Source organism: Rhipicephalus microplus, chromosome X, assembly GCF_043290135.1.
Source record: "Rhipicephalus microplus isolate Deutch F79 chromosome X, USDA_Rmic, whole genome shotgun sequence".
Taxonomy (NCBI): domain Eukaryota; kingdom Metazoa; phylum Arthropoda; class Arachnida; order Ixodida; family Ixodidae; genus Rhipicephalus; species Rhipicephalus microplus.
Window position 1 is genome coordinate 250,514,460 of NC_134710.1, and position 15,195 is coordinate 250,529,654.

Below are 15,195 nucleotides of genomic sequence, written 5' to 3' on the forward strand. Positions count from 1 at the left end.
AAGCATACTGACAGTGACAAAAATCCTTCAAGGGGGGACGCGGCCTTTGAAAACGAAAAGATCATGAAAAAGTCAATTTTTCGGAAACCCCATATTCGAGCAGTACGTGTCATAAACTACCTTTTCTGTAAATATCAACGTCTAACTCATCGGGAAACTGTTTGAAATAAAGTCTACAACAAGCTGCCGTAGCCCACAAGCGACACGGGAGCGCTCAATATAGCCCAACCTGGCGCGATTGCAGTTTCTCGACCGGTTGACTGAGCTCCGCCATTTTGGTGTTGTTTTGTTTGTGAATTCTTGCACTTTCTTTTCCTGCCACTTGCGGCGGCAGCGCAGAAGAGGAGCAAGCTGCTCATGACTGGAAGGCTCGCGAGAGCTTTGAAGTTTCCCGCGGCTGACACGTGTCGCCGGGATTGGGCGATACGCGGACGCTCCTCAAGGACGAGAAGGACCCTGCGACTGCGATTGGCTGCTGCGCGTGATGACGTAGTACTCTTGCACATAATGCGGCTCTCCGTCTGCTGCTCCTCCATGCCCGGCGTTCCGCTCGCTATCGTTTATCGTTGCAGCCGTTCGCATACTCTCTGCGTTGAGACAGTTTTCACGAAACGATTTTCAAGCGTTTTCACGAGACAATTTTCAATCCGTCTTTACGAGACCATTGTTGCATTTGCTCGCGATGCGTCCAACGAAAAGGAAGATGCAACAAGTGTTCGGTGCAAGGAAGCGATCTATAAAGGTTGTCCGCATGGCGAGGCTCTTCGCTCGCAGGTGCGTCGACAGTGATCGCGCCGACAGTACATGTGGAGCAGCTTCTTCATCTAAGCAAGAGTGCGGAGACACAAGACTCCTGCTCTACCGGTGCAAAAATTAGACATTGCAAGTGCGCCTCATGTCTCGCGCTCATCGACAGGGGCTTCCACATCCTCTTTTTCATAGGCCTCTGACAGTGCGATCGTGTCATAAACTGTGCACTTGCGAACACGTTTTCTGACTTGCGAAGAGAAAGAGGCAGTGGATCAACAATGCACTGCTGTTCAAAGAGAACTGGCGCTATGCCAGCGACGAAGCGGAAATTTCAGGCAATGGAGCGCGACCTCGCCATTCAACGGGCAGCCGAGAAAGACTCACTGTGCTTGCAAAATGCTAGGAAGAGATCCTTCGAGAAGACAAAAAGGCAGCGAAAAAAGAGAGTGCCAAAGGACACCTCCAGATATGCTGCAGGGTTGTTTTAGATTTGCATATGTGCCCAAAACTTTCAAATGCGTTATCTTAAAATAACTTTTTTGGCTAGTGGGGCTGCTTGTTCCAGCCATATCTGGGGAACCACTCATCTTATTTTTATAAGTCTTTTTTTATTATGTACGTGAGTCTTTTTTTATTATGTACGTGAATAAATTTCTTAGGGGAAGACAAGCCTATTTTTTCAATATATCGTGTCTGTTATTTATGATACCTAATAAAAACTCGTTTAATATTATCCCAATCACCAACACTAAATTTCATGGTCTGCTTAAACTTTTCAGTAAGAAAATTCAAAAAAGAGCTTTGTTACCCCCTGAGGTATCAATCTGATATTCATCATTGTTAATTTCACAGTTCCATCATCTTTTGAAAGTTCTGCTGGCCTGAAATAAGAGAACTATGTGCAGTATTCTGACAGACTGCCGTAACTGGAGAGCCAGTGAACATAATTTCATGAAATTTTGTAATAGTTCTAATGCTTTTTCTATTAGTCTATCCTGAAAATTTCATTGAGATATCTCAAGAAACAAAAAAGTTGGTATCTGATGGTAGCCTCACCCTTTAATGACGTGTTACCAAAGGTTGGTTGAAAACTAGTGCCTGGACATGAAGTCTAGAGTTTGATGGAAACCTGTCTCTTCCGACAAAAGACACGAGATAAATTAGATTGAACCCCGACCACGAAAGTTCACATAAAAACTGGACATTTCAGCTCCAGCACAGGAGCCTGATTCACAATGAAAAATGAATGCACACAACATTCAATTTATGTGCTTTAAAATGTGACATAGGCAACGTGCGTACACATGTGGACAGTTGCAGGCATTACAATGAAGCATGTGTGCTGCTGTCTGAATTGTAAAAGATTCAAGAAAAAGCTAATAAGCCCAGCTCATTTCTCTTGAAGTTATCTTTGCCTTACACCTGCCTATATTGTGGTAAAATACTTCTGTGTGTTCAGCCAGCATGTTGAATGAAACCCTCTTTCATACGTGTATTTTAGTCCACAGTGTCTAGACATGTCCAGTTAACTTACAGCAGATGCTGTGTGCCAAGTCTTTTGCATACTTCCTGCCTGGTCAGACAAAAAACATTAATGGGAAATATTTAAACATAACATCATAAATTTCGTGCTAAAAAAAACGAACACATGTGAGAAGACAGGATAGGCAGGTACAGTGGATTGGGTATATCAACTCGTACTTATTGAATTATTTGCTATATAGAACAGCTCATGAATTCCTGTTAATTTCCCATGCGAAAGTATAGTACTGCTGTATATCGAACTCCCACAGAGCGTAACATTCTCTATATCGAATACTGCGCCATGCCGAAGCCCAGAAAGTGCATTTATTCTGACAAAGACCGATCTTTTTTCGTCTGCGTTCAACATATTTCGTTGCCTCCTCGCGTGCAGGTATTCAAAATACGATGTAAATTGTTGGTTATGTACTATTCGCAAGAGCACCAGCACCTGATGCGCAATCTGCTGTATTCGCTGTTTTCAGAGGGGCCGATTACTGAGGGCACCAAAATCCCATGAATGCAAAGTAACTCGATGGCCTCATTGCGATGTGCGCATTGCCTTCTTTGTTTGTTTGTGCATGATGGCATGTGGGCTTGAAAAGCATGACCTCCGAGATTTGCAACCTTGCAACATACTTTTGGCGTTTTAGGTTTTAAAGTGCACATCTCGGAGGCTACAGTTTTTCTTGCTTTTCGTTTGCTGCTACAAAGCCCCTAGTGCCATCGCCAAGATATCAATGATGGAGTACATGGTCCTTTGTTATTTGTGGATAGCGTCACTTTCGGCTAGTGACTTCAGCAGGTAGAACTTCATTACTGTTAAATCTTCCATCCGGAGTAGAACTAAACATTGCATCATTCGCAGCGATAACAATGACGACTGGTGCTTGGAACGATGTCAAGCAAGGCTTGGTCGTGCACTTTCCTCTTGGGCTTTGGTGACAGGTGACAACTTAGAGCATGTCATCTTAGCTAACAACAGTGTACGGTGCCTCATCGGATTTTGCTACAGTTAAACCCCTTTATAAGAGGCACGCTCTGGGCAGCAATTCTTGTCTCTAATATGAGATGTCTCTTATCAGCAGGGCACCATGTAGGCATTTTTTTTTATCAACCCATATGTTACTGTAGGCACGCTGGTTTCTCTTATGCCCATTTGTCTCTTATATCAGTGTCTCTTATAAAGGGGTTCGACTGTACTTATTAACATTTCTGGGCGCCACCTCAGACAGGTGTACAGAAAATGACTTTATCGGTGCAAATGACAACATTGCTGTTTCTGACTGCATCGATGATGACACCATGGCTGACATTGCCGCTGCCACGAAAGTGGGCCAGTGCAGTTATGAAGATGCTAACGATGCCGTTAAATATTTTACTACGCTACAGGACTTGCATGGGCACTCACCATCAATTACTGCTGTTGTGGCTGAGCATGCTGAATTTTCTTATTTTGAAAGCTTCAATGCTTGATTAACGAGGATGACTTGACGAACTTGACACCATGTTAAAGGCAAGACAAGTCTACAAACTTTTTTCAAGCGAAACAAAGTGCAATAACTTGTAAAAGAAGTTGTCACCTTTTTCTTAAAGGGGCCCTCCAAAACTTTTTCAAGTAATAATGGAATGAATTCACTGGAAGAGCTCATTACCTCACGAATTCAACGCCACAAAAATTTCAAGAAGCTGTCCAGTGAGAGTGAAAATACAAATATTTGTCGCATGCTGCAATTGCATTCTCTTCTCTCGTCCCTACGTAAGCGCTGGAAGTTAAGTAGGGAGAGATCGCAGGGGCGAAGAAAATACATCATGTGCACCTCGTGACTTTAAACACTTTTTTAATTTTTTTAACGAGCGATTTTTTTCAGTCTGATTGCGCGCGCACGTGTGGACAAGTTGCGGCCTCCCACGTTGTCTCCATAACAACCGAGCGCGCCACATTTAAATCAGCCAATGGCTGTTAGATGGTCAATTTGAGTTTGATAGATCATTTGTCGAGAGAAGAGAAAGCAATTTTTAGCTGACTTTGATAATTTATTGTGAGTTCCAGCCCGTGTGATGTGCTATAATATTTAGCTCGCGTGTTCTCAGGAGCCTCTACTAGCGATCGGCAGCGTTTTATGACCATGCTGAAAAAGTGTTGCAGGGCCATTTTAAGGGGGGACACGGGTCTTAGAAGGCAAAAAATCGCAAAAAAATTGACTTTTTTGCAGCTGACATTTTCCAAATCTGCGCCTATTTTTGCACTTATCTGAGAAGTTTCTAGCTTCTCGCGTCATTATTTCTGGCGCAAAATCAATTTATAACATCCCTGTGAGATGAATGTGAGTGCAAATTGACGCTAAAATCGTGCCTTTTTCCGCGCCAAACTGTTGCCGTTACACACGAGCTATTGTGTTCATCTTGGTCTCGTTTGGAAGGGTTGTTCTTCATCTTCAATTTCCCACTACCGCTGGCTCACCTTGCTCATTGTTTTTTTTAGCAAAAACGCGTCATCGAGAAGCACTAGCGCGCGATTCAATTGGCTGCTTGGGGCATGCGACCAAATTTAGGCATCCGACTGGCCAAGGGGCGCTTTCGGCGTCTGCTTCACCATCGTGACGCGCACGGACATGCGCCATTTTGTCATGGTGCTACTGACTGCTTGCGGCAGTAAAGAAGTTCCGTGCTACAGTAATTAGTGAAGCGGGTGTGGCGGTGGTTCGTTCGCTGTGAACTTCAGAAAGATCCCCGCTATGGCTCAGGACAACGAGGATAACGAACTCGACGCGGTCAACGACGGTCGCCGAGTCACCGGTGTAGGCCTAACTCGCGCACGAGCCCGTTAGTTGCCGACAACGTTACTGAGAACGGCTGTGTTTTGCAGCCTCATCAATTAGAGGACGGCAAGTAAAAAGCAGAAGTGAAGCTATCAGAGATATCAATGTTTGCAGTGACAGAACGGAAGTGCAGTCTTATTGCTAAACCCACCGAAGTTGTCGTTCCCCCCGCCTGACGAAAGGACCTTGAACTGCGCGACAAGTCGTCAGAGTGGAGTACGCCGCGCGTCGACCAACAACAGAAAGTCAATCCGTTCACAGTGAACATGCTCGCGGCCCTCGCAATGGAGGCTACTCGCAACAGGTAGACTGCTTTTAACGACGTGTTCGCAACGTTGTCGCGATCTCCGCTCGAAAATGTGGCAGTCTTACGTGAAAAGGAAACTAACACCTCAGCACTCGTGTAGCCTCGAAATTGATGAGCGAGGGAGCAACTTTGGTTCGCGACACTTACGGGTAACTTATTCTGGACAAGCCAGAAAACATCACCGCGTTATTCGACGGATTGTCGATGACGTACGCACATTTGTCGCATATCGCCGTCAGTACAGTGACCGAACTGATAAGCGGCCTCGCGGCAGACGAACACACGGCGACAACTTGCTACAGGACTAGAAGAAATGACACGCTCGTACAAACAATCAGTCCTATTACATTCCCGGTGCATATTAACTGACTAAAAGTATGTGTGCCATGATATTTTTCCCTCGGAACGGCGAAATTAAGTTTAGTGTACTGTAAGGTAAGAAATAATGACCCATTCAAAAAAGTGCTTCTTATGTTGCATGTCTTATGCTTTCTACTGTCAATCCCTATGTTATTTATAAATTTTTGACATGTGGTTATTTTTCTATTATGGTAAGAACAATAGAAATAGTTATCTTGATTATTTAATTAACTAATGAAGCTACAGAAAAAATAACTACATTTTTAGAATCCGGAGAACTAAGTAAGCATGCCAACTTGTGTCACACTTGGTTCAAAAATGAATGAGAGAGCCCTAAGAACCATGTCCCCCCTTAAGGGGGGACGCGGGTCTTAGAAAAGTAAAAAATGGCCAAAAAAATCGATTTTGAGAAAAACGCATTTTTCGAATCTTTGAACCTATAAGCACCTCTCCTCAAATTATTAACGCTGAATTCGATAAAAAAATAGGTTAAAATCTATTTTCAAACCATCACGGGAGTCGCAAAACAACCCGCAAAACAGAAAATTTGTTCGAACTTCCCGCGCGCGCCGCCAGCGAAGCAGCCGGCGGATCGGCGCCATCTTGGGCTTGTTTTGAAGCTGGTTCCTTTGTGCGCATTTTGCGGGCTCTCAAAATGGCGTAGCTCCAACACAACGACTGCCCTCCCCCGTTTTGCGAAGCCGTCTGCCGGACCGCTGATTGGCTAGAACGCGCGCGCGCCGGCGAGCCCCCCCGTCTCGCGCTTACCATTGGCTGGCGCGGCGGCGCGGCCACGGTTGCTCGCTCTTTTTTTTTTTTGTTTGGTTTTGCTCCGTCGGCGCCTGCTCTCGTGCGTGTTATCTCGTCTGCTACCCGCTCGTGTACCAACGTCGCCGACGTATACGTCTTTCTGCATTTCGCCGGCATGGCTTGGGAAGCTTGCCTGAAGAAGAACACTCGTCAAGCTTTCGGCAGGAAACGAAAGCGAGCGTGGAATGCGCGGCAGAAGGGAGCGGCCTGCGCGCCGCCGAGAACGCCGGAGATGGCCGAGGCAGCGCATTCTGACGACAACGGGCTGTCGGAAATGCCTGTTATTGCGGAGGCAGCACATTCAGACGACGACTTGCTGGCGCAAGTGCCTGTTATTGCCAGAATCCTAGTGAGAGCTTACACGCTACAATTTGGCAACAAGTCCCCAAGACCACCCATGCCTCACTGCGCAGCGTAGAAAGAGCAGTGGCTGAAGCCATCAGCCGCTTTAATCAGGGGGCCACGAAGAGCAATGAAGCAATTGCTGAGAAGCTAGGCTACAGTGCAGGAAATCTCTTCATGCGTCGTAGCCTTGAAAAGGATAAAACCAGGCTTCACAAATCGCGGAGGGAGCACCTGCAGAGCAGTTCAACAAAGGCAACACTTGCAAAGCGACATAAGCCTGCAAGAGACACTGCATACAGCCCTGGCATGCTGTAGAATTGTAAGGATGTCTGGGACAAAAATGTGTGTTTTACTTCAAATAGTGTTTTATGTATAAAAGGGCGATGTTTTTATATATAACATGTGTCTTCCTTTGGTTTTCAGTGCACTAGAACAGCCACAAAGTTGTAGACTGGGTTCCTTATACTGATTCATTGGCCAGTACACAGTTTTTAAATGAGCTGTGGCAAATATTTTGGGAAGGTGCATTGACACATTTGGTACAGCCATACTCACATAATGTAGAGCTATACAACGGTGCCATTTTTATTGCTTTAGCTTCGCTTTAGCAAAAGTTACAGTTATTAGAAACTTTAAATGCGTTTTTCTCAGTTCGATGTTTTTCTGCACCACACTAAACCTTAGGGGTTTTTCTTATATGTTACTGTTGATTGAGAATGACAAACTTGGTATCATTTTATTTGTAATAACATTACCTATGGGGTAATGCTATTTTGATTACTCTAGAAGCATAATGTTAATTACAATTATGGATAGTAATTAGCGAAAATTGAACAGAATATCCATTGTAAGTGCTGGTCTGTTTTCTTATCTATATAATGCCTAAAAATTAATAAAAATAGCATCACCCCATACAGAAAGCCCTCAGCATTGGGGCTATGCATTTATTTTTTGGATCTGGCTTGATTAAGTTGCCAAAAAGCCCCCAATGAAGTGCATAATTAATTAAATTACAGATGTTAATATCTTTTTATCCACTGAAGCTATTTCAGAAACAATTACATATTTGAAATCAGCATGAAAAACTGTCCAAGATGGTGAGGTTTGGTCAAGATTGAGCCAAAAACAGAAAAAAAATTTTAAAGACCCATCATGTCCCCCTTTAAAGCCCTTCCGCTTTATCAATAGGTGCACCCACGATGACGAGCCCTTGAATTGTGCCCTTGTGAGCCCTGAGTCACGCGCTACCTCAATAGCTTTCACGCGAATGCAATCTGCTGTCACGCGTAGCGACCTTGCATGCAGCTCCTAGACGAATTTGGTGAGTAGCATTTCCAGTTCAAGGTGCACTGAAAGTTTTTTTTGGTTGCTGCTGGATGCGAGGTGCTGCTTTTGGCTCCTCCAGTATCAGACGCTTTTCTCCGATGCACGAAATTCCCGTTTTGTCGCCAGGTTGCCGTGCGCTTTGGCATACTCGATAACCTTTTTCTTAAAGCCTATTGTACACTCCCATCAACTAACACTCATTTCTGAGCGAAATTGAAAAAAGAAAACAGCAGACTGACAAAGATAATCGAAGCAAAACGGCGTTGCTAGTAGACTGTAGGCCTTGCCTAACCTTGCCCAACGGCGCCGCAGCTGATGCTCACAATGGCAATGGAGGCTTTTGACTTCAGCTGCCCATTGTTGCGAGACTTCCTCATTTTTTTTTTTCCGCCAATGACAGGTATATAAGACGAGGGTTGACTTTTCATCGTGTTTATTTGAAAAAAAATTGACCTATATTCCAGTTTTTACGGTAAATTCTTTCAGAAGTAAACCAATGTCATTTAAACAAGAAAGACAACTTTTGTCATAGTAACAGTCATTTCAATCACATGAAATTATAGTGGTTACATAAGGCAATTTTCAGGCAACTTTTTCGTGCATAAGTATTCACTACAGTATGTGGGTCTACAACAACTTTGCAAATGTATCGATTTAACATAAAAAAACAATTGGCAAGTATTGTATCAGACACAACTGTTGAGGTGATACCCTGTATCTGTATCTCGGACACTTCTAGCATGAGTACCCTGTATCGTAAAGCAACACAACTTCAAAGCATCTTTGCCCAGCCCTGCTCACAATAACCATGCTATAAGAACAAAATTTGTGACCACTGCCTGATTTTAACATAGTGAGCTGCATAGTTACTGAAACCACGCACATTCCCATGCACATAATTCTGATATCACTGAAGAAAACAACACAAAAACTCCATGTTGAAAGAAAACAAGAAAATGTATGTGCTCAAGAACCTGATGCGCACTGATGATGGGACACATCATCTTGCTCTCTTATCATCCCCGTCTCTCCGCAGCCTTCAGTGGGCTCGCTAGATCGTTTTGATGTTCTCCAGATGTCAGCCCCTTATGTTAGAACTGGTCAAGTACAATGGCAGTACATATTTTGCTTTACTAGACCTAATACAATGATCATCCACTTTCCACTAAGTGCACCTTTAGAACTGCAATCACATTACAATCCTCAATTTTAAATTTACCTGCTGTGCATTGTAGACTTGAAGGAGGTCATTTCCACCAAATTCCACATCCTGAATGGCTGTGCAGTGTTCGAAGAAGTCCACAGGAAAGGACACAGGCACAGTGCTTGGGCCCACACGACCTCGTACTGACTTTTTTCTTCTGGATGGACGAGGTGTTGTACTACCGCCAGCAGCTGGCCCTGATGGTGTACTAGAAGTTGCTGTACCTGCCACCCCTATGATGGCAGCAGGCTGGAATGCTGGGGTCAGCCAGTAATCTGTCTGTTCCTGAAAAGCAAGCCTCAGATTGGTTTCTCTTCAAGATTACTTATTGACACTATGGGTTCTTGATAGTGTATTTTGTCCCTAGGAAAATGAAACAGTAAATAGTGATATCAAATTTTCAACTGCACTAATGGACACTTTATACATAGCAAACACTATAATGTAAGTGAGATATTCGGCCTGTCTTTTCCAAAACAGGCTACTATTTGTAATATGATGGACAGTACAATGCAAAATGGGCCCCGTGAGATTGCCTCTTCCTGCTTAAAAAGATAACCTTAAGTGAATGGGACTTGCTTGCGGTGATGTGAAACAAATCGCATGTACAAGCCCAAGGTTTTACGGTGTATTTAGTTGGCCTCACTGATCCTCAGGCTCGGAGTTTCCAGATGCTGAGAGAGCCCGCAATGTTGGATTTATGGCTTCGTAGATGTGAACTCGCCACAGAAACCATCAAAAACAACACCAACAAACGTGCATGAAGTATTACGCGCCCGGCGACCCTTCTTAAATGCGCACTCGCGCTGTCACCTGCAGGCAACTCTTGTATCACATGATCCATCCTCCCGGCCAGATCGCGCCACACTCTCACTTCAATGTCAGGGCAGTCGAATTCTACCTTCATAACAAAGTGAAGGTAGGCCGACCAATCGAATTCTACCAAACAAACATGCGGCCACTTTTCAGAGTGCCCCAGAGTGCTTGTAAACTCCCAAAGGGATACGCCAATAGGATACTCGCTTCTGTCATACTAGAAAAAGAAAAAAACGAAGACGATGCTACTTGCATTTGAAAGCTAGCAGTTTTACCCAAACCAGTGCCTCAATAATAAAAGCATAGTTAACTCTTTTGCTGTAGCATATATATATGTAGCATATATTCTAAGAATTCATTGGACTTTACCTTCCTCAACTGTAAATAACCATCATTAGTCACCGCGTTGTCTCTCTTCGTCATCGGCGCCATCTTGCTGTTGCTTGAATGAAGCGTCAGCTGAACCGTGTTATTTAAATATATTTATTACACATTAAGTAAAAATGTTTAAAATGAAAAATTTCTCCAGTGATTACATAATTACACTGTAAAATGGAGAACTTAAAAAATAATAAGGTTAAAAATAATTCAAAATATGTAATTTAGAGCTTCTTATGTTGCAAACAGGTTGTACAAGTTTAAAAAATTATTGCCAAAAACTGATCTTTTCACAAAAAAAAGTTAGTGGGGGTGCTGTTGTAGAAGGGTTATCCTATGCAGCTTGCTGTCGCAGACGGCGTCAGTCTGCTCCGAGTCCGTTACACTTAAAAAGGCAAAGAACGAACAAAAATGGCTTTTGCGCATAATATTAGAAGAAATCGGGCCTGAAAATAACTCTGAGGTATTCCAGTAGAGATGAAGGTGAGGTAACTCAACGATTTTCATGTAAATGAGGATTCCAATGCACTTCATCACTGCATTGGGAGTGAAGTTTCTCCACGAACCGCCCCTTTCCGCGTATGTCTGCCTCTCTAAAACATGTATCCATGCTTATTTGTTGGTGTAGTCGCAGATCATGCTGGTCAGCTGTACAGTCAAAAATAGCTGGATGAAATCGACGGCCCAGAAGAAGCGCCGTGAGTTACTCTGGAGAGCGCCTCCGACTTTGACCTCCGGGTTTAATCCCGAAAGACACTGCACACGCTTGACAGATGCTGGCCAAGAATCGTGTCCTGAGTAAAACGGCTGTGAGTATACACTCCGCCGCCAGTAACTACTAATTAGACAACAAAATGTGCTCCCCACATACAGACGGCACTCGCTGAATTTCGGGGCTTGACTTGACTTAGCTGAAGTACGTTGTGTCAACATCTTTTCCATACTCACTGCGGCTGATTCCATTCTAAAAATCTGCTGTTGATGTGCTCGATTCGTGAGAAACGTGTCACCTTTTAGAACCATCTCCACGGAAAAACGACGCCATGATTGAGGGACACATGAAGCTACCCGAAACTTTTCGAGGCGAGAGAAAAATTTCCCTAAAGCAAAAAAAACAAACAAAACATAACGGATCTCGTTGTGTGTTTCCCAGTTTCTTACATAGATGGCATTAGGAACCTGTAAACTCCACGAGCGCGAGAATTTAAAATTGAAAATGCATCATTGGACGCTCGAACTGCATCAAATTGAACTATTTCAATAGGCACGGTAGCGAAAAAGTTAAGGGGAGATGAGATTCAGAAAAAGTTGCGTTCATCTATAGCCTAAGGCAATGACTTTTTTGCTTTATATATATATAAAGGCTTTTAAGCCGATTTCAAATATGCAATTAGTTTTATAGTAAGTTGCACAGTTTTCATTTTGCTCCATGACAATGTGTAAAGTATAGTTTGTTTCGGACAAACTTTTTATGCCACTAAAATTTTATCGTTATTAGCCATTAGTGTCTGATATTGCTTCAACTGTAGAATGCAAATAGCTATCAAGAAAGTGCATATAAAACATTGTAATGTGAAAATTCTTAGAATCCTTAGCCCATACAAATTGCTTATTTTAGGTCCATAATAATTGTACAGGCGTTATAAAGTCTTAACGGAAATGCTTGAACCCTTCAAATGTTAAGGAATGATTGATATCTGGGGTTTAACATCCGAAAACCACCATATGATTATAAGAGACCCCGTAGTGGAGGGCTCCGGAAATTGAACACCTGGGGTTCATTATCATGCACCCAAATTTGAGCACATGGGCCTACAGCATTTTCGGATCCATCAAAAATGCAGCTGTCGCCGCTGGGATTTGAACCCGCGACCTGCGGGTCAGCAGCCAAGTACCTTAGCCACTAGACCACTGTGACGAGGCCAGATATTAAGGAATATGTGGGCAAAATTTCATCCCAATTCGGCTACCAAATGTACCAAAATCATGATGTCCAAAACAGATCTTGAAAAAAATGCATTTTAAAGGTGTAAGTGAAAGCTCATCTATGGGGCAAATATAACTTATCTATGTGGCAAACATTTCTTCCATCATGAGAGCTTGGCAATCATGATTATTTTGAGCATGTGGCTTTAGTAAACCCCTCGTGCAAAACACAATGGCAAGTAGCAAGGTGACAATTTCCGGAAGACTCTAGACAATGAGCACTTTTAATCTACTTCCAACTTTAATGACAATCTTCAGTTTTTTTTTTGTCGTAAAAATAGAGAAACTAAACTTGTCAGAGCTAATAAAAATGAAAAAACGTAATTTTGGAAAAAACTTGCAATTTTTACTCATCACCCCTTAAAACGAACTCTAAACTACCCAGAGATCTAAATTCACTTGTGGTGTGACAATTGTGCCTAAGTCTACAACCAACACTTGGCCATGAGAATTTTTCGAACTGGCGTGGTACCGTATTTACTCGATTCTACCGCGCCCTCGATTCTAACGCGCACCCGGTTTCCACGACGAAAAAAAATTAAAAAATAATAATAATAAGACATCGATTGCAACGCGCACCCATTTTTCTCGTTGGCCCGCACGATCACACCACTCGAAAAATTGACTCCTTTCGGGAGCGTCTTCCATATTGCCACATTCTATTTCTCAGGTTTTGTTATCGCCCCAAAACACTACACAATTCTCAGCGCGAACTGCGCCTGCAGTTTTCGAGAAGCTTCCGGACTTTAGCAGATCATTTCGATAAGATCATTCCCACTCTGCGAACTTTACAGATTATTCTAGAACCTACGCCACCACCAGCGATAACACCAGAACATTCGATGGCAAGAGCCCACGTACTTCGCCGCTTGTGAGTAGTTGATCGACGGCCGACGCTCCGTTCGCCGCTATCAGTCTAAGACTGCTACTGTAATCGGATTTTCCGCTTACCGGGCACAGGTTCGCCCTAATAAACAGTTAAATTCCAACACAAAGTCTCCTGTCTTCGGCCACATCACGACCCCGTGACAATATTTAAATATGAGGTACGGCAGAAGCTTGTGCCCATCTGACGTGTAACAGAGCATTGCCGTCACTGTAGTTTTACCGTGGATCGATGTCAGCACGCGAGCTTGCTTCGCCCCCTTCTTCTCGACGGTGGTGATGCCAGGCATGTCGAAGTAAAGAGGCGTCTGATGGGCATTCCCGATCTGCCCAAGCAGGTAGCCGTTGTTGTGCCGCAAGTTTAGGACCAAACTTGGAATGAAGCTTTTCATCGTACTCCTTCAGAAACTTTTCGCATATGCCCGTTCGTTTTCGGAGGGAAAAGCCTTTCCTCTTCATAAAGTTAGTTAGCCAGCACCTGCTCGCTTTCAACTGGCTCCGCATTAGCCCTTTTTCTAAGGCTAACTGCATAGCCCGCACTTGGAGCAGTTCTGTCGTCACGGGCCGCTCGCTGCTCAAGCACATACTCGCCGAGCAGCTCTTCAATTTGCGGAAACCGACCCTACTGTGGTCCACTGAAGCCTTTGCATGAAGCTTTGCTGTCGACAATCTTCTGCTTTTGTTTCCGCCAGTCCCGCACGCACCTTTCCGGAACTCTAAACGTTTCTGTTCGTTTCTGCATACGCAATGACTTTTCTTTTAAAAGCGGCATCGTGGTGCACTCGAGTTTTTGGAGTCGGCCCTTCCATGCCGTCGATGCTAATGCTCTACAAGATGACGAACTCCTCAGTACACGTACGAAGTGCCGCACATGGAAAACACATAGGCAGAAATGGCCGCCGCCCCATGTCGACGCACGTAGGGGGCGGCCATTTTGAAAATGCCGATGGCAATGGAATGACCGGATTCATTTTTTTTTTCGTACTCTATTCTAACGCGCATACGATTTATGAACTCGTTTAACTGGAAAAAAGGTGCGTGTTAGATTCGAGTAGTTATGGTAATAGTCGACTTGCATGCGTTTGATGATCGAAACACAAAAATATTTAGTTTCACGCTTTTCTTTGCTACCTTCCATTCGTCGGAGGGTCTAACCTCTCCCAAAGCCACTTTGCCAATGTTGCGATGTGCCCCAATTAATCAATATCACGTGACATACCGTATTTACTCGCATAATAGGCGCACTTTTTCCTCCGAAAAAATACGATGCCAAGTTCAGGGTGCGCCTAATAAGCAAGGCAAAAGTTCCGAAAATTTTATTTCAGACTACAGCATCGCAAAACATGTTGAGCATGCAGTTTCGCATGTTTGAGAATCGAGGCATGCGTGCAGTGTGCTTATAAGCATTCAATTTTCCAAAAATTAACATTGAAAGAACCGCGTTGCCAACCGAATGATTGCGGAGGAAAAAAATCTACGAAAACAAAGCCCCTTGGCAAATATACTCTGCTTATGTTTCAGGTCCCTTACATTATGCGCATTATCACGTCCGAAATTTTATGTGCTGAATGGTAGCGAATGCTCATTTCACAGGCTCGCTCACGATAGCCAAAGACAGTGCAATTGAATCTTGAACCACCATTCCGAGCATTACAAGTGCCACCCATGCCCCCTTTCTTTCAAGT

At 43.7% G+C, this 15,195-nt stretch overlaps 1 protein-coding gene across 4 annotated transcripts in view; it reads right to left on the bottom strand.

Annotated features, from left to right (window-relative positions):
• The window catches only part of poe (E3 ubiquitin-protein ligase-like protein poe), a 567,105-nt gene that overhangs the window by 279,404 nt on the left and 272,506 nt on the right, over positions 1–15,195 (bottom strand). For all 4 annotated transcript variants that reach the window (XM_075878938.1, XM_075878937.1, XM_075878939.1 and 1 more), the window contains one exon: positions 9,461–9,730. In XM_075878938.1, coding sequence (XP_075735053.1) covers positions 9,461–9,730 — 270 coding nt within the window. The remainder of the gene's footprint in view (positions 1–9,460; positions 9,731–15,195) is intronic.